At 38.7% G+C, this 18,670-nt stretch overlaps 1 protein-coding gene across 1 annotated transcript; it reads left to right on the top strand.

The window, feature by feature from the left end:
* The first annotated feature begins 12,273 nt into the window (after positions 1-12,273).
* On the top strand, positions 12,274-16,889 carry nefma (neurofilament medium chain a). The gene is made up of 3 exons (XM_081391179.1): positions 12,274-13,388; positions 14,181-14,305; positions 14,732-16,889. The coding sequence occupies exons 1-3, from the start codon at positions 12,360-12,362 to the stop codon at positions 16,086-16,088; spliced, it is 2,511 nt and encodes an 836-aa protein (XP_081247305.1). The 5' UTR covers positions 12,274-12,359; the 3' UTR covers positions 16,089-16,889.
* The last annotated feature ends 1,781 nt before the right edge of the window (positions 16,890-18,670 follow it).

The following is an 18,670-nucleotide window of genomic DNA, read 5'->3' as shown; positions in this document are numbered from 1 at the left end:
TAAATACTATTCCTCCCCCCTGTCCATTCTTACACAGCATGCATTTTCCCAAGGTCACCTTCAATCAACTCATTGCCCACGGATAACGCAATATAGCTCTTATGAGAAAAATGCATCTATGTATTGAGAAACAATTTTGTAGATGAAGCCAGTATACCTTCCTCCTATGCAGCTGTCTCAGCAGAATTTTTCAAGTAGGCGAGTCAGCACTTTATAGTGCCCTGTGTTCTCTCTGTCCAACAGAGGGCAGCATATTATCTGTAGCTGAATGTAATATGGCACCACCAAAACAAACTCTCACTCACACACACAAACACACGCTCAGATGAACACACAGGAAGTACAGCAGCTCTGCAGTGCAGAAAAGAGGCTGCACCATTATCAATTACACCTCCATCTCACATCGGATATCAGCTAGCGGGCCTGCGGACGCAGCACATTTCCCTCAGCCCAGAGCTAACAGCAGCAGAAACCTTAACTGTGTTCCCGTTCACAGGGTCCCAATGCAGGGACTTTCTGCAGTAATTCACTTTACTACATTTTCATGTTCACTTGGAATGCCTTCCAACACAATCAAACACTATGGGCCCTATCTTGCACCCAGCACAATTGACTTTGTACACCGACGCATGTATCATTCCTATTTTGCACCCGCGCAAAGCAGACTTTTCCCTCCACAGACATACGTCGGTAAGTTAGGAAATACACTTGCGCTCCCCGGGGCGGTTCAGCGCAAAGAGGAGGCGTGTTCCGGCGCAAACGTTCCTTCATGCTATTTTGCAGGTTTAGAAAACAATTGCGCCACTAACCAGGAAAAAATAGTTTAAAGTCAGTGGCGCGTTGCGCATGTTATTCATATGCTATTTTAAAGGGATACTCCACTTTTTTTGGAAAAAGGCTCGTTTTACAACTCCCCCAGAGTTAAACAGTTGAGTTTTATTGTTTTCGAATCCATTCAGCCGATCTCCGGGTCTGGCGGTAGCACTTTTAGCATAGCTTAGCATAATGAATTGAACCGGACAAGACCATTAGCATCTCTCTCAAAAAAATGACCAAAGAGTTTCAATATTTTTCTTATTTAAAACTTGACTCTTCTGTAGTTACATCGTGTAACTACATTTTTTTGAGAGAGATGCTAATGGTCTTGTCCGGTTCAATTCATTATGCTAAGCTATGCTAAAAGTGCTACTGCCAGACCCGGAGATCGGCTGACTGGATTCGAAAACGGTAAAACTTAACTGTTTAACTCTGGGGGAGTGGTAAAACGAGCCTATTTCTAAAAAAAGTGGAGTATCCCTTTAAGGGCGCATGCTTGGCCATAATCAATGTAGCGTGTGCACAACGCGCACTTTTGATTCTCTCATCTACACAGAAGCAGCAGTTTTCATTTTTGCAAATCATACATTATTACAATAGAGATAGATAGATAGATAGATAGATAGATAGATAGATAGATAGATAGATAGATAGATAGATAGATAGATAGATAGATAGATAGATAGATAGATAGATAGATAGATAGATAGATAGATAGATAGATAGATAGATAGATAGATAGATAGATAGATAGATAGATAGAGCACGTCTGCTCTTAAAGGGAATGTGAGATGACTCTCTGATTGGTTTATTTCACGTTACGCCCAAACCACACCTATGAATAATGAAGCTACTTCAGACCAACCCCTTTAAGATTTGCGCCAGGCGCAAGTCATTTATCCCGCTGGGAAAATAGCAACAGCGCCCAAGACCCGCCCACAAAGTTACTTGCACTTTGCGCTTGACACTTGCGTTTCAGATCGTTAAAATAGGGCCCTATAACAGTATAATTATATATGTTTTTAAATATACAGTACCAGTCAAAAGTTTTGAAATATTACTATTTTTAAATGTTTTTAAAGAAGACTCTTATGCTCATCAAGCCTGCATTTATTTGATCAAAAATACAGAAATATGTGAAATATTATTATAATATATTATTGCTATTTAAAATAACGGTTTTCTATTTTTATATACTTTAAAATAGAATTTATTTCACTGATGCAAAGCTGAATTTTCATCAGCCATTACTCCAGTCTTCAGTGTCACATGATTCTTAGTAATTTCCAATAGCTTTAAATATATTTAATATGTATTTATTAGGAATTACTATATTATACTATGTATACATAATATTTTACTCATATAAAATTATTTAATATTACTTTTTATAGAAATGTGTAAATTAATATTAATTGTTTATTAAACATTATATGTCTGTGAAATGTGTTTGTTGATTAGATGGATGGATGGATGGATGGATGGATGGATGGATGGATGGATGGATGGATGGATAGATAGATAGATAGATAGATAGATAGATAGATAGATGCATTTTCAGGCATGAGGTGGCTATAGTTATTGTCATGTTTATCTGTGGTTCATTGTTGCAACATGACTCACATGCCATTAAATCATATTAAGTTTCTCTGATTCTATTAGTTCTTCAAGCTGCATGTTGCTGTGGGCTGGACGGGGTTTCTGGGTGTGACTCAGGGCTGCAGTGAGACAGGCTGGCTGCCCTTGTCTGCCATAAAACTAATCACATCCATATATCTCCCTCACCCTGCGAGGTGAGACAGCATTGCATTAGCTTTTGATTAAATATCAGAGACTGCTCCTGCAGGAAGGAGACAGGGAATGTAAATATCTGAAAGTCTGTGCAGTGACCATCCTTTGGCATCAACCTATCGAAAAATCAGTGTTTTCAGTCTCCACTCTCAGCTGTTTCTGCAGAGATCTAATTTTCTCCTGCTCCTGAGGAAATACTGCAAAATGATATTTCTTTCACGGATATGAGTATGTTTTGAATTCTGACGTGGTTTTTATGTAATAGAGGCAGCCAAGAAAAGTTGATGATTCTGCAGAGGCAGTTGAAGAAAACCCAAGTGCATTTCAGAAACTCCTGGCACATTGAGCTTGTCTGTGTAAACATTTATTGTCTAATTGGTTCTAGCAGAGACAAAAGCAAATTACTGAGAGGAATGTGTGGGAAGCCGTCTGTTCTGTTGTCTACTGTTAGAAGCTGCAAGCAAGCAGAGAGCCCTTACAAGAGCCTGAAAACAGCACAGCAGAGCCAAGCACAGGATGGTATAGCACAGCACAATATAATACAGAGAAAGAGCAACACATCAGCTCAATACAATCCTGGACACCATAAAACTGCACAGTACTATAGCAATGCAGTGCAATAAAACACAGTGGCCCCAAAAATGAATGTCATTGCATGAGATAAAATATTAGGCCTATCTTGTTTACCGTGAGTAAGTTTGATTTCTCCAATATTACAATTTCCCAAGTTTTGTTTAAAAGAAATGTTTAAATGGAAAACTAATTATTTCATCTAAATGATTCAGGTCAATGCAGAATGAAGAAAAAATCAATTCTATTGGGACGTCTCAACTGTTTTGGTAGTGGCTCATAAAGCACTGAGATTCGATTCCAAAATTATTCAATTCTTTGCTTTAGAGGCACTGCGAGAGTATCGACTGCAAATGACTAAGTCGATCGACTTCACAGAACACCTCCATTACCAAATTATTACATATCTCAGAAGATCTGTAAAAGCTAAGGAAATTCTGCTTGGTCCCAGTGACTCACACTTGATTCTGTTGACCAAAACATATTTGTTTACAGTGTCACACTTTTTGAATCTGATCTGAACTAAATTGAATCAACGTTGAGCGGAATAATTATACTATGGGTGCATCTCAATCAGCTCTCTAGCTAAAGTCGTGAACCATAATATTGTGTACATGAATTTGGGCACTGTAAGGACAGTGAGGATGATGGCTTACTACACATTGGGACACTTGGAGTCTAGTTCTGGCAACATGACAATGTCCTCATTGTACAACATCACTACTGGTAGGCTTGCAGAACTGATATGTTTATTGTATATTTTTTCAATGTGTGATATGTGATATTTATTGTACTTCAGTATGAAAAGTAGTGTGAACTCATTTCCAGGTTTTTGGCTTACAAAATACGTAGGCAATGTTCACATACTCTCTTGAGTGGGTGCATATTTTGAATAAGTAATTACTTATAAGAAAGGAAAAAAAGTATGTTCTATTATAGGGTGTGTGTAGTATGAATGTAATCCGGACATACTACGTTCGCCATGTTGTCATCATCATGTGACCAACCAGCGTCAATTGCTTCGCTTCACTTCCATTTATAAATCCTTTCCTGTGGGCTCATGGGATAGTAAAGTGTCCATCTTATGCACTTTTCAAAATGTCGCTGGAAGTCGTAGGTCATGCGGGGACTTTTTGCCTACTTTTTCATAAGTACTTCTTTTGTCACATACTGGTTTTTGACTACTATACCGTTTTGGATGCAGCCGTAATCACTGCATATTGCAATATTCCCTTTTTCTCAAGAAATGAGAAAATAAATTTCTCTGGAATTGACTCTGGAATCATATTTGAACCATAATTGTTTTATAATTGAAATCCTAACAAACTTGTTTTTTGAAAGTCTTTAAAAGTGTATATTTAGATAAATTGCAAAGACCAAGTTTGTGTGCTAAGTTAGTTCGCTCCTCAGACTCATGCTACCATTTCTGCTTATTAACATGATTTAGCATGCATAGCTTCAGAATGTAAAATATTGGACATGCCTCAGGCTTATGCTGTGGATTGAATATTTTATTACTGAATTAGTGAACAATTCAGAATATTGTTTAAGGCTACAATCTAAGATTGCACTGGAGAAGTATATGGAGTCTTTTATGAATGTGGTTCACACACCCGCTAACTGACATAAATGATTGTGGTGTAAAGAATAATTTATATGCATTTGGTTTAAGGCTGAAGGATTGATTATCTTATGTTTTATTGTTTGGATGATTACCTGCTTCAGCCTCACATATATTTAAGTCTGCTTGCAGTCTGTGCCCCCCATTTAAAACAAAAGAGTGAGAGATTTATGGTCCCCACCATTTTATTATGCCTTCCTTTGTGGTTTAATAATGAGATTAACAAATTGACTGTATTGTATAATCAATAGTTTACATTTTCTTAGTATATGAATTATGAATCTTAGCTGTAGAAGCAATTTGGTTTCTGAGAGGTGAGTGAGGCTCTGGCCCAACAGTGACAAGACGTGATGTGGTAACTTGTCGTTGACTGTCACTAGGACAAGTGTATTGAACTTGATCCTGGTATAGCAGCTCTGACAAGTAGGTGAAATACTTGCTATCTGTGGACCTTCTCCAATTACACTATTTCATGGGTTATTTGATTCAAAATAAATAAAAACATGGCCTCATATTACAGTTACATTGAATAGTAGCCTGACACTGAAAATCCGAAACGAACATGTTCAGCTCTTCTTCAGCATTTTATTATGGCATAGTTGCAGCTGAATAGATGAGTTGTTGAATCAATTACATGGTCATTTAAAGTTGCAGGGTAACATTTCTGAAAAGAAATAATATATATATATATATATATATATATATATATATATATATATAGTACAGAGCTAGTTCTGCTGCATAATAAAACACCTAAAAGGATTGGCTCATAGTCCCAGTAGGAATAACTACACACACAAACACATAACCACAGCAATGGGCACAACAGCAGCATGTGTGACAGAATGTAATTTTGAGGCTAGACATCTCAGTGCACAGAGGGCATTTATGTTGTAGACTTTCTTTCTTATTTATCAATGTTTATTGCTATCAGGGGCCCCGTTGTAACATCCTACAAGGTAAAAGAAAAGAAAAAAAGGATGACATCTAGTCGAGAAGACTAGTAACAATATTCATGTTAATCAGATATTGGTTGTGTCCGAAATCGCCCCTATACCCTCATATCAATATCAAATTTATTTCTAGAACACCATTCCAGTATTGGGATTGAATGTGAGATTGAATAAGTGCATTCAATAACAATGGTTTCGGACACCCAAATGGCTTTTCCCTCAAATAGTGCCCTATTTAAAGTCTCTATGAAAAGTTTTTTGGCTTTTAGTATGAATATGTTAGCCTTACTGTTATCTATAAGTTAGTGTGCTCCAAAACAATGACAAAATTCGCATTTAGAAGACCAAACCCGACGCTGAAAATGAAAATCAGGTTGACAAGTAAATGTACTTTGTTACTGTCCACCTCTGGCTATCATTTGTTTCAGTCTGCTGGGTAAAATCCTTTTGTCAAAAGTAAAGCAAGCGTTCCACAGTCTTCTGACACGATGACTGATCACCTTAAGTCAACTAGAGCCATATTGGACAGGTGTAAATGTTTGGTGCAATCATAAACAACACAGTTACAGTATCATTTAGATGGTTGCGTAGACATCACAAGGATAAGATAGACTTGCTAGCGAGAGCTTGCGAGTCCATACAAGTGTGTGTGCATGCATGTATCCCGGTCCTTTTCTGCTGAAAGTCATCTTTTGTTGGCTAATCTAATCTATGAAGGGTAAGCAGTCTCCTTTCCTGTCCCTTGAGAGGGACAATTTGTCGACACAGACATCAGTGATGCGATGACACTCCTCGAACCTCATCACCTGATGAAGGACTCAAGTTTGGATTGGTTAGTTGTTAGATCACATGATGGAGAGACCCACCCACAAAGCAGGCTAACTTTGGGACACAATAAAATGCCAAAAGATTGCAGATATGACACAAAATAATGCTGAATTTCTAGGATGTTAATTGTAATATTGCTATTTGTTGCATTATCAATAGTTCAGATATGATAATCAGAAAGAAGGGAAGAAGGAAAATGCAAGAGGAAGCTGCTGATGCATTGCAGATAAACTGCGTATCCTGGGCAACCCCTCCCTTTCCTATCCATACACGAAGCTTTCTTTATGACATCATCACATCACATCCTCCAACCTGATGATGTCCCGAGAGAGAGATGTGACTCAGCCAACAGACTAATGCCTTTGCCCCCCCTGTAAGATTTGTCAACCCTAAAACTCAACCACATTCCAATCTCTCAAATCTATCATTTGCTGTAAAAGTAAAGATGTTGTGAATATGAGAAAGCAAATGACAGATCACGTGACCCTGAAGACTGGAGTAATGATGCTGAAAATTCAGCTTTCCCATCACAAGAATAAGTTACATTTTAAAACATATAGTTCACAATATTACTGTTTTTACTGTATTTTTTGATAAAATGAAGGCAGCCTCAGTGAGCACAAGAAACTTCTTAAAACATATAAAAGTTTTGAACAGTAATGTCAATAAAAACAAAATCAAAAATTGATTTGAAATTTGAAAAGTTAATTTGAACCCCTCCCTTTCCTATTCATACACACATGCTGTAAAAGCAAAGATGACAGTCGACTCAAAAAGATGACAAAGATGACAGTTGAGGCTTTAAAAAGCAAGACTAAAGCAATCTCTAGTTTTTCGATCATTCACTGATGTGCAGGGTCCTGCATTTGAAATGCAGAGATAGTGGATTTGAGCTACTCATCCATTGGATGCATGGGGTGAGGGAGTGCGTTCAATAACTGTGAGGAAAACTGCAACTAGTCATCCTGGGGTGAGCTAAATGAACACAGTTTCTCCTGTCATCATTTTTGCCCAATAAAAAGCCCCCTCCTGGGAATTTTGAGCAAGCATTCAGATCTAACAAATCTGTTTGGCTTTGTGACACCCAAGTGCAAGATAGAGCGAGAGAGAAAGAGAGAATTGAGCTGGTGTTCTATGATAGGGTGATAATAATGGATGTCAAGAGTCTTACCACCTCTGCTTAGTTTAAAGGAACAGCTCACCAATACATGAAAACCAGAGGCGCTTCCTCCGAGGAGGCAAGGGAGGCAATGCTTTATCCATATTATAAAATTATCCATATTACAAAAATAAAACAACGCAAATATTACAAAATGTGACCTTAAAAGTGTATAAATCACTAGTTTTTCTAAAGTAAAGTTCAACAGCGACACAGCAGGTAAAGTTACAGCAGGACTGTCTTGCCTCCCCTGATCCCATTGAGTTTTCATTGAGAACAGACTATAGCATGCGGGTTTGATGGGGGGTAATTGAGAATGAATGCATGATTGGATGAATGGTTGGATATGATGACCAGTCTGTGACCATCTGTGGATATGTGATCAGTCTTTACCGAGCTTGATGACTGATGAAAATAAGTTGACTTAAAAAAGAACAGCTGAATGTATTTAAATATTTAAATCAATATTTAACAAAATTAAATATATTGTTTAAATTGTTACTGCCTTTAGTTATTATTTTGGAATAAATGTAAAATGCGTAAAAACACTAACTTGATGAGATTTATATTTGGTTTTAATAAATAAAACAGTAAGTTAATGTAAAAATACAAAATTTAATTGTATTTGGTTTCTCTTTTTATGTTATGTTTATTTAACCAGGAAAACGTGACAGCATTAAGTGTAACTGAAATGAATTTGCATTTGATTTATTCATTTTTTTTTCTAAACACACAAAAAAAACCTGTTAGGGTTTGCCTCCTTATTATTGCCTCCTTAACGAAATTACGGTAATTATGACGGCATGAACACAGCATGAATCTGCAGCATTCGGGTGGTACACATTCAGTCACATGGTACAAGTTGAAGCTCTCAGAAAATTCCCAGTTTATGGCCCTATGCCCTCATTCACTATTAGTCCACTAATATAGTTCACATGAAGGAGTGAATGAAAACGAGTGAGCGAATTTGGACACTGTGTGCCGGAAAGACTGCCACTTCTGTGAACAGTTCTTGCTGTTCTTGAAACTTAGCAAACTAGCAGCTCAAATAGGCTAATGAAAAGATTTATCTTGAACTCTGTCCAATCCTTAATCAAACAATGTAATAATCAATTAAAAAGGCTATTGCTGTGCTTTATGGGATTAAATGAGTGCACCCGATAACGTCCACTATGGTTTCAGACACAACTACAAATGGCTGATCCCTCAAATAGTTTCCTATTCTTAGTTCCTTTACTTTTAAACGGTAATGCAAATGATAATATGCTATTATCAGGCTCATATATTTACAGCATATTACTCATGATCCTTCTACTGCAGTTTTGTCTTGCAGAGTATATGGAGATATGATGGTGAAGCATGGTTTTTTTACTTCTCCAACTCTTAAGTGCATTGATTGCATGAGTATATACACATGTTGTAGGAGTGTCTAATGAGGTTGGATTATGTCCATGACATGGACCATTAAGGCTCTCTGCTCATATGATGCTGCTCTCTGCTTTCCACGTCGATATGCTGACTCCCAACATCTTCGTTCTGCTAACCACCTTGGGGATGATGAGAATACGGCCATGAATCACAGCTAAAAAAGAGACCAGCAGGGGTCTCTCTATCTCTTACACACACATACACTGCAAACACACATGCATTAACCCATTCTCTAACTCTCCCCTCGGTCATGAATAAAACATTGCTGGCAGAAAAACACACTGAGGTGGCAAGGAATGGAAAATGTTTAGTTGAAGTTAGGTGGAACCTTAAATGAGTCACGAATTACACAGATCAACGTATTTCCAAATGCTTTCAGATATAAAACACTTCTCACGTTGTCTACAGATTACTGCTGAGTCATCCGGGCTCATCAGGGAAGGGAACCGAGCAAAAGAATCCCTTCAGGGCTGATTTAACAACAGTATCCTCCAGAGATTTAAATCAGCATCAAGCCTTCATGCACTGCTGCACTGCATTTGTACCAGAGCTTATCTTGCAACACACATTTTTTGCAACCCATTTGTATGCACTTTTTTTTTTTTTTTTTTGCACCAAATGACAAGTTTTAAAAGATCCCATTCGATTTGTTACGTTTCTGTTCTTGGCAGACGTTTTCTTCTGAAAGTCACTTACATGAGCGTCTGCCTCCATTAATGCGCAGCATACCTCCTCCAATCATTCTTTATTAATAAATCACAGACTGCGTACGTGCCTCATCACCTGATTCTGAGTTCACTGCCCGTAATATCGTCACGTTATAGCTGGATCTCCAATAATACATCACAGTGGGCTGGTACTGTAAGGGCGTGCTCTGCAGCATTACTGGTGGCCTGCATTGAATTTTAAACCGCACTGCTCTGCATGGCCACAAAAGCACCTTGAGCGACAAGCGTCCCACTCCTCAGGGATGATTTGCACATTTAAAATGGATGGTCTTCTCTCAGGGCTGGACATGCAGAGTGGACAGTAGAGACATAAGGTCATTGAGTTCAGGAGCTCTTCTTCTGCTGCTCTGCATGATTGCACGCTGGCTAAATCTGGCTTCAATGCTCAGACACAGCGAATCCAATGACAAAGCAAATAGGCCTATAATTAATTGGAAATATCTCATTTTACTCCTCTCAAAGGGACAAATTCATCGTCCTCTCATGGTTCAATAGGAATGGCTTGGAACAATTTCTGGTGATATGATTAAACTCTGCTGAGCAATAGAAAATAGGCTATAGGAAATTAGCAGTTGCTAATGCTAGATGTCTGTATAAGGTCAGAGTGACTTTCAGTACTGTGTTGCTCCAAATGAAGCACTTTGGTTGTATTATCTATAGCGACTGCAGTTCTGGATCAATCAATTACCATCTCAACACTCTCGGGTTGCGTTTTCTTAACTGAAGTATCTTTAAAACGTATGCTTGAACAGATAATAACAATAATGAAACTCAAAAATGTTGCTAAAAAAATGATGCACATCTTTGGCATGTTATGAGCCTCTTGACAGCCCTTCTGCTCATTTTTCTCAGGTTTCATTAGAAAGAGGGAGGTTAGATAAGCCGATACATCATATGTCCTTCAGGTTACTCTATAAATTCAAATCCTTGCCATGTGAAGCAAATAACAGCAGGTTTTCTGTAAGAAGAAGTCAGCACTATCTGACACATCCTCCCAGTCTAATGCATGACTTGCATACTTTGTCTATTCGGAAACGGCAGGATTCTGGTTAATAAAAAATAAGTCATTTGTCAACCAGCACAAAAATACTAACTTCATCCTAACTTCAAGGATGACACCATAAAAGTATATGCCAACATATAATCATTTATGCATGCTATTGTTTAAAATGAACAACATACATTGTTCTCACTGTTGAGTAAATGTTAGTGTAGATTTTTTAGGTAGTGTTATAGGTCATAAATAGATCATTTATTTTAAATAAGCAAATAAATGAATTGAGATCAAAAAGCCATTGCAAACTGTTGCCTTCATTTTTCAATTTCTAAATCTATTTTTTCACAGTGCAAGGCACATGTCTGCTCAGTGTTTCTCTTATAAGAAATCAATAAACTCATCAATACTAAAGTGACATTGTTACAGTGTATTACACAAATAAGTAATAAATAATATGCGCTTACTATATGGTTAGGGTTAGTTACTTGAAATTATGCATAATTTACTGTTATGCATCATGTGTAACATCACCTTAAAAATAAAGTGCTACCGAAAATAGTCATTTCATAGCACACTACAGCTAAATGCCCTTGAATGTGTCTGAGATCCGGGCCGCTGTCCTTGGTGCTGACTGTGGACGCTCAGTCAGTGATTGGCTGCGTGATCAGACTCTGTCCAAGTACCAATGATGTCACGTCGAGTGCAACTGTAGCCCTATAACGTCATAATAAATAGCCTAAGAAAGACGTGATATCATATTGTAATTCTATCGAAACCAACGTATATTATATTCTGTAAGAAATTGTTCTTTTAAAACTTTTTACAACCACTCAAGGTGCAAATTGTGACGTTTTGGAGGGTGCTTTAACAGAAAATGTTGGTTATAGGGAGCGTCTTAAAAGTAAGCTTAAAATGTATTTATTTTTTACACAAAAAAGTGTATAGACCTATATAAATTTCAATTGAGTTCTTAAACATTTGTATAACCGCAAAAGTTTAGTGGGCTAAATGTGCACGATAGCGAACAGAGTGTTTTATCACTGATAAAACAAAATTATGCCTACTCATAGTTTATCAATTTTATTATAGGCCTATATGATTAACACCACAAATACATCACTTTTAGTGTCTTGTTAAAAAGTCTTTAAAAGTAATTTTTAGACAACTTCCAACAGAAAATATTTTTTGAAAGTTATTTTGATAGGTTATTAGCCACCCAAGCACTCGTTATGTGTGACTATAGGAATCTGAAATACTGATAAAGATAAGAGTAGCAAGCAGGACCCTCCCACATCGTCGGATCAATGGTCCAGTCAAAACAAGCCTGAGTTTTTTCGTAACAGCGCCTCTCGACTATATAAAGGCAGGTAGAGCTGCTATCCAGCGCTGAGCGAGCCACACACACTCTATATTCACTACTTTACCTCACACTTCTGTTCATCTGCACGTTCACACCCCGTCCGTCCGAATGAGTTATTCGATAGACACTATAGGGAGTCCCTACCGGAGGGTAATGGACACCAGGACGAGCTATTCGAGCCCCTCCAGCGGGTTCCGCTCCCAGACCTGGTCGAGGGCAAGCCCGAGTTCTTCTTCCTACAAGAGAACCTTCAACGTCCCGGTGGCGCGAGCTTACGGCTCAACGGTTCTGAGCTCCACTGACAGCCTTGATTTCACTCAGACCTCCATCCTCAATGGAGACTACAAGCGCTCCAATGAGAAGGAACAACTCCAGGGACTCAACGACCGCTTCGCGGGCTACATCGACAAGGTGCACTTTCTGGAGCAGCAGAACCAGCAGATCGAGGCGGAGATCCAGGCACTGCGGCAGAAGCAGGTGTCGCAGTCTCAGCTGGGCGAACTTTACGACCAAGAGCTGCAGGAGTTGCGCTCCATGCTGGAGCAGGTCCACAACGAGAAGGCGCAGATCCAACTGGACACCGACCACATTGAAGTAGACATCCAGCGCCTTAGGGACCGCTTCGATGAGGAAGCCCGCATCAGGGAAGAGACGGAAGCGATCGTCCGTGCCCTGAAGAAGGACATGGGTGACTCAGCACTCGTCAAAGCAGAGTTGGAGAAGAAAGTGCAGTCCCTGCAGGACGAGATCGCGTTTATTCGCAACAACCACCAAGAGGAGCTCAGCGATCTGTTAGCGCAGGTTCAGGCGTCGCAGATCACCGTGGAGAAGAGGGACTACCAGAAGACAGATATCACCGATGCGCTGCGAGAGATTCGCTCGCAGCTGGAGGGCCACTCGACGCAAAACCTCCAGCAGGTGGAAGACTGGTTCGTGTGCCGCTACTCGAAACTCACGGAGGCCGCTGAGCAAAATAAAGGCGCCATCAAATCCGCACGGGACGAGATCGCAGATTATCGCCGCCAGTTACAGTCCAAAACCATCGAGTTGGAGTCTGTCCGAGGAACCAAAGAGTCTCTGGAGAGGCAGCTGAACGACATAGAGGACCGACACAACAATGACCTTTCCAGCCTTCAGGTAGGCTACATAATCAACATTTCATTTAGGCATTTCAACAAAAAGGGAGTCTGATCATCCAAATGTGCGTGTTGTTTTATAAGTGCTTTAAAGTGCACTGAACGGTGAAAAACATTACCGTATCTAATAGTGTGTTTTTAATCTAAAATAATGTTCTTCAATTTAAGAATATGCCATTTAAAAACTAATATTGTTAGACCAATGGTACAACGGTTGCAGCCTTTGCTGCAGTAGTCCCTCATAAATCACTTTGACTTTTAAAATGTGTTGCAGCTCTCCGCACTAATAAAACCAAGTCGCAGTTAAGTCTGCATGACTGTTTAATGCTATTTCCTCTGAGCTCACTATTGTAGAGAATGAAAAACCGAGAAATAGACTGGACATTCACCAGAGGATTTGCGTATGATGGTTCATTACATCATAGGTGCAGTGGAATGGTGTTAGAAAGGGTTAAGGAGAGGCAGACACCCACAATGCAGTCTCTCCTCACTCTTTGCTGAGTCAGAGCAGAGGCAGGGTTCGCTCATTGGCTGTGTCCTGAAATCACCTCATGCACATAAACTCAATGCACCTACTGATTGTCCTTGAAGCCATACAGTGATGCTGTGAATTATAATGTTATTATTGGTGCAGTGAGAGCATTAGAATCATACCCACAAAGAGTTCCTTGTAGCATGTGAAGAATATCCATAAACAAATGATTATCTTGAGAATATGACCGTTTTTTTCTTTCAGTGTTCAGCAATAGATTTATTTGACTAAGCTGTCACAATATTTTGTCTGACTCACTAGGAAACCATCCACCAGCTGGAAAATGAACTCAAGAGCACGAAATGGGAGATGGCACGGCATCTTCGTGAATACCAGGACCTCTTGAATGTTAAAATGGCACTAGATATTGAAATTGCAGCGTACAGGTAAGATTGGGATCAATTTTGCAAATGAGTATGGTGTAAATGCTATTTGTTTGTACTTATTAATAACATTAATAATATTATAAATATATTTATTGATATTAAGTATTGATATATAATATATAATATTTTCAATATTTTGAGTAATATTTATTATTTATTAATAATCTTGATAAATATGTATTGTTATTATTATTATTATATATATTTTTTTTTTTACGTTGAACATTTTATTTACCATGCAAATGAGAATATATTATATTATTTTATGAAAAGAATTTGCATTTCTTTAACATGCAATTATTTGTATTTTGACTAATTTTGTCGCCATAAAAAAATATATTTCAGCGAAAATTTTACATATAATTTTGAAAATAGCCTAAACCACAATTGTATCTCCTTCTTTTATGCCTTTCGTTTTTTATGTAGAAAACTTCTTGAAGGAGAGGAGAGCCACTTTAGCACTTTCCCATATCGCCAGACCGTCACCAAAGGCACCAAGGTCAAAAGTGAGCCGCCTAAACTTAAAGTGCAACACAAGTTTGTGGAGGAGATCATCGAGGAGACGAGGGTGGAGGATGAGAAGTCTGAGATGGATGTGGCTTTGGCTGAGATGGCAGAGGAGTTGTCAGCTGCCAAAGAGGAAGATGAAGGAGAGGAGAAGGGAGAGGCTGAGGGTGAAGAAGGTGGTGATGAGGAAGGAGAGAAAGGAGAGGAAGGTGAAGGTGAGGCGGAAGAAGAAGAGGAAGTGGTTGCCTCAACCCAAGCCAAAGTAGCCTCTGGAGCCCCTGCTAAGGATGAAGAGGAGGGAGAGAAAGAAGGAGGTGATGAAGAACAAGAAGAAGAAGCTGGAAAGGGTGATGAAGAGGAAGAGAAAGAAGAGGAGGAAAAGGAGGGTGAGGAGGACAAGAAAGATGACGATGCAGAGGACGAAGCAGAAGAAACTAAGTCACCCAAAGCAAAGGCCTCTCCTGAGACTGAGAAAGCAGAAGAGAAGCAGGCCAGCGGAGGAGAAGAAGAAGGAGAAGAAGAGGGTGATGAGAAAGATGAGGTAGATGCAGGTAGCGACAAAGGATCAATGGATGAAAAAGAAGCCGAAGCCAAGGAGCAGCCTAAGAAAGCAGAAACAGAAACGGCAAAGGAAGACAAGAAGGAAAAAGAGGAGAAAGAAGAGCCCAAATCTGAAAAAGACAATGCAACTGTGACGGAAACCAAGACGGAGACGCCTAAACCAGAATCTCCAAAGAGTGAGAGTCCAAAGAGTGAGAGCCCAAAGATCGAAAGCCCTAAGGAGACACCTAAGACAGAGACTCCAAAAAAGGAAGCCCCCAAAATTGAGTCTCCCAAGACTGAGAGTCCTAAGAAAGAGGAACCTAAGGAAGAACCACCCAAGAAAGAGGCGCCAAAGTCAGAACCACCGAAAGCTGAAACTAAAGAAGATTCCCCAAAGCCAGCAGATGAGAAAAAGAGTGAACCAGAGAAAAAGCCTGAAGATAAAAAGAAAGAGGCAACCGTGAATGGAGACACGACCAAGAAAGACGAGAAGAAAGAATCCGATAAGGTGGTCTCCAACGGAGTGGATGAGAGCCCAACCAAAGATGAATCGAGCCAGAGGGTGGTCATCACCAAGACGGTGGAGACCATCACGACTGGGGAAGGCGGAGTCAAACAAGTCACAAAAACTGTTACCGTCACCGAGAAAGGAGAGGAGGTGGAGGAGAGCGTCCTGGAAAAAGTGGTCTCCAAAACCCCAGAGAAGGCCGTGAAGTCCACTGAAGCAGATTAGACCCGAGCGTACAGCCGACTGAAGAGGAACTGGGGAGGAAGCATTCAAGCAATCAACACAAAATGAACATAACGAAGAAATCATAAAGCTCAACAGATGTACCTAATTACATTAACCACACTAAAACAAAAACAAGCATAGAGAGAAGCCACAAGTTGCGGCAAGCTAAAAAAATGCATGTTGAGTGACAGCTTTAAATGGGTTCCGCTGCGAATGTGTTCCGGCACGCCGGGGACTCACTTTCACTTTTGTTCTAACTGCAATACCTGGGGGAGGGGGGCGGTCACTTGAATGTGGCATCTGCATGCCAGCTCAGGGGGAGCGCGCTCCTCGTTCTTTGAGATAGAATCATAACCACCCTAATATAAAATACCCGCGGCGTGGTGGGGAATGACATTTGCTTCAAGTTAGGGTAACAAGGGGCGTAGAGATATGTTCTTCTGACAAAGTAGCCTTATAAATATTATTATTGCGAGGACACCAACTGAGCCAAAAATGTAACAAAAATAAATAAAAAAAGGACGCAGGCGATGGTGAAAATAGCCCATGGTCATATACACTCAGTACATAAAGCAACTAAGAAACTCTTAGCCTTAAACATGCTTTTTACTGTTGTCAGTTATGTTTACCTGATGAGTGCATTTGAAAATAAACCTGTCAATGCGCATATACATTCTTGTATGCATAGGATTGACTTGAATTCAACTACTTACCGTTAATGAGGTGCTACCGTTTGCTGTCCCACGTCTTTGTTCATCTGAATGAATTTCTCAGCAGCATTTGCTCAATAAACATCATATTAAAAAACACTATATATATTTGTTGTCTTTTTTCCTCATGTGGAATGCATTTGGTATGCATGTCTTTTTAATGCACATTATTTGAGAGTGTGGTTTACAAAAAAAAAAAATGTCTTCAAGTTTGTTTTAAAAATGGCTGCAAGTAAATTCAAAAGTGAAAACATCAAAAAATTTCAAATCCATAAAATCATATAAAAATTACACATAGCCTATATATATACAGTTGTGGTCAGAATTATTGGCACCCCTGTTAAATATGATCAAAGATGGCTGTAAAAAATAAACGTTTCATTGAAGTAAAATAATTGAAAGTGTGGAGAAAATCACATTATGAAATAAACGTTTTTCTCCAAAACATGTTGGCCACAATTATTGGCACCCCTAGAATTTTTTATGAGTAAAATATCTCTTAAGTATATTCCCATTAATATTTACCTTTTTTAGCACACCAGGGGGACTAAGAACATGAAATTGTCTAGCTATGACTTCTTGTTTCACAGGAGTATAAATATGAGGAAACACAAAGGCCAAATCCCCTTAATCATCCATCACAATGAGTAAAACCAAAGAATATAGTTCTGATGAGCAGCAAAAGATTGTTGAGCATCACAAAATGGAAAGTGGCTGTAAGAAAATAGCTAAAGCATTGAAAATCCCCATTTCCACCATCAGGGTATAATAATTAAGAAGTTATAATCAACTAAAGATGTTACGAATCTGCCAGGATATGTGTCTATTTTGTCTTAATGGACGGTGAGGAGGAGAGTTTGAGTGGCCAAAGACTCTCCAAGGATCAGAGAAAGAGAATTGCAGAGATTAGTTAAGACTTGGGGTCAGAAAGCCCAATTATTATATTTTTTTAAATCAAACAACCCCTACATCACCACATGTTGTTTGGGAGGGTTTCAAGAAAAATCCTCCTCGCTCATCCACAAACAAACTCCAGCATATTCAGTTGTCAGACTAAAAAACTAAAAAAAAAATAGCTTTTTGGCAGCAAACCCCGAAGCCATCATAAAAATACCCCATGCCCACATTTAAATATAATAACTGTGGGCCTATTCCTGGAAATATTGTTCAGATACATGGTATCAGGGATTCTAGCAAATACCAACAGATAAAAAATCAAAACCTGAAATCCTCTGCTAGAAATCTTATAATGGGCCGTGGTTATTATTGGTTAGCCAATAATTATGGCCAACGTGTGTTGGAGAAAAGCATTTATTTCATAATGTGATTGTGAATTCATAATGAATTTCAATTCATTTACTTCAATGAAAGGTTAGAATTTTGCAAATTTTTGAATGAAATATCAAAAGGTTAAACAATGCAGATTTATTTTTACAGCCATCTTTGATCATATTTATCAGGGGTGCCAATAATTCTGACCACAACTGTATGTATATGTACTGTGTGAACTAATATAACAATTTATTTTACAAAAATAATTTCCAGAGATTAAACAATTATATGGTGGTGGTGTTGTTGTTTATCTTTACCTCATTTGTGTTCTACTTATTGAAGAAGAGTTTTGAGACTTAAAAGGCAGAAGTGAGTGTTAACTTTAATGATTATTCATTGTATGGGTGAATTCATCTGTTTTTTTTACTTGAAGTTTGCTAGTTAATCATTTATTTCTTTATTTGTGGGGTTAGTAGGGAGGTGGGTGCCATTTATTTTGAACTTGACTTTTTCTCCTGTTTATGTTCGCAAAGGAATTAGCTAGGAGTTAACTTTCTTTCATGAAATATTATGTGGTTATTTGGGTTGTTGTGAAACAAT

The sequence above is a fragment of the Scardinius erythrophthalmus genome, assembly GCF_964197995.2.
Source record: "Scardinius erythrophthalmus genome assembly, chromosome: 17".
NCBI classification, from domain to species: Eukaryota; Metazoa; Chordata; class Actinopteri; order Cypriniformes; family Leuciscidae; genus Scardinius; species Scardinius erythrophthalmus.
This window is presented reverse-complemented; position numbering and strand designations above follow the sequence as displayed.

What these genes read in the sequence shown, in the direction of transcription:
- nefma (XM_081391179.1), top strand. Translation starts at nt 12,360, where the DNA reads ATGAGTTATTCGATAGACACTATAGGGAGTCCCTACCGGAGGGTAATG. An exon ending in ATGACCTTTCCAGCCTTCAG is followed by an intron (nt 13,389 to 14,180) that starts GTAGGCTACATA and finishes CTGACTCACTAG; the next exon opens with GAAACCATCCACCAGCTGGA. An exon ending in ATTGAAATTGCAGCGTACAG is followed by an intron (nt 14,306 to 14,731) that starts GTAAGATTGGGA and finishes TTTTTTATGTAG; the next exon opens with AAAACTTCTTGAAGGAGAGG.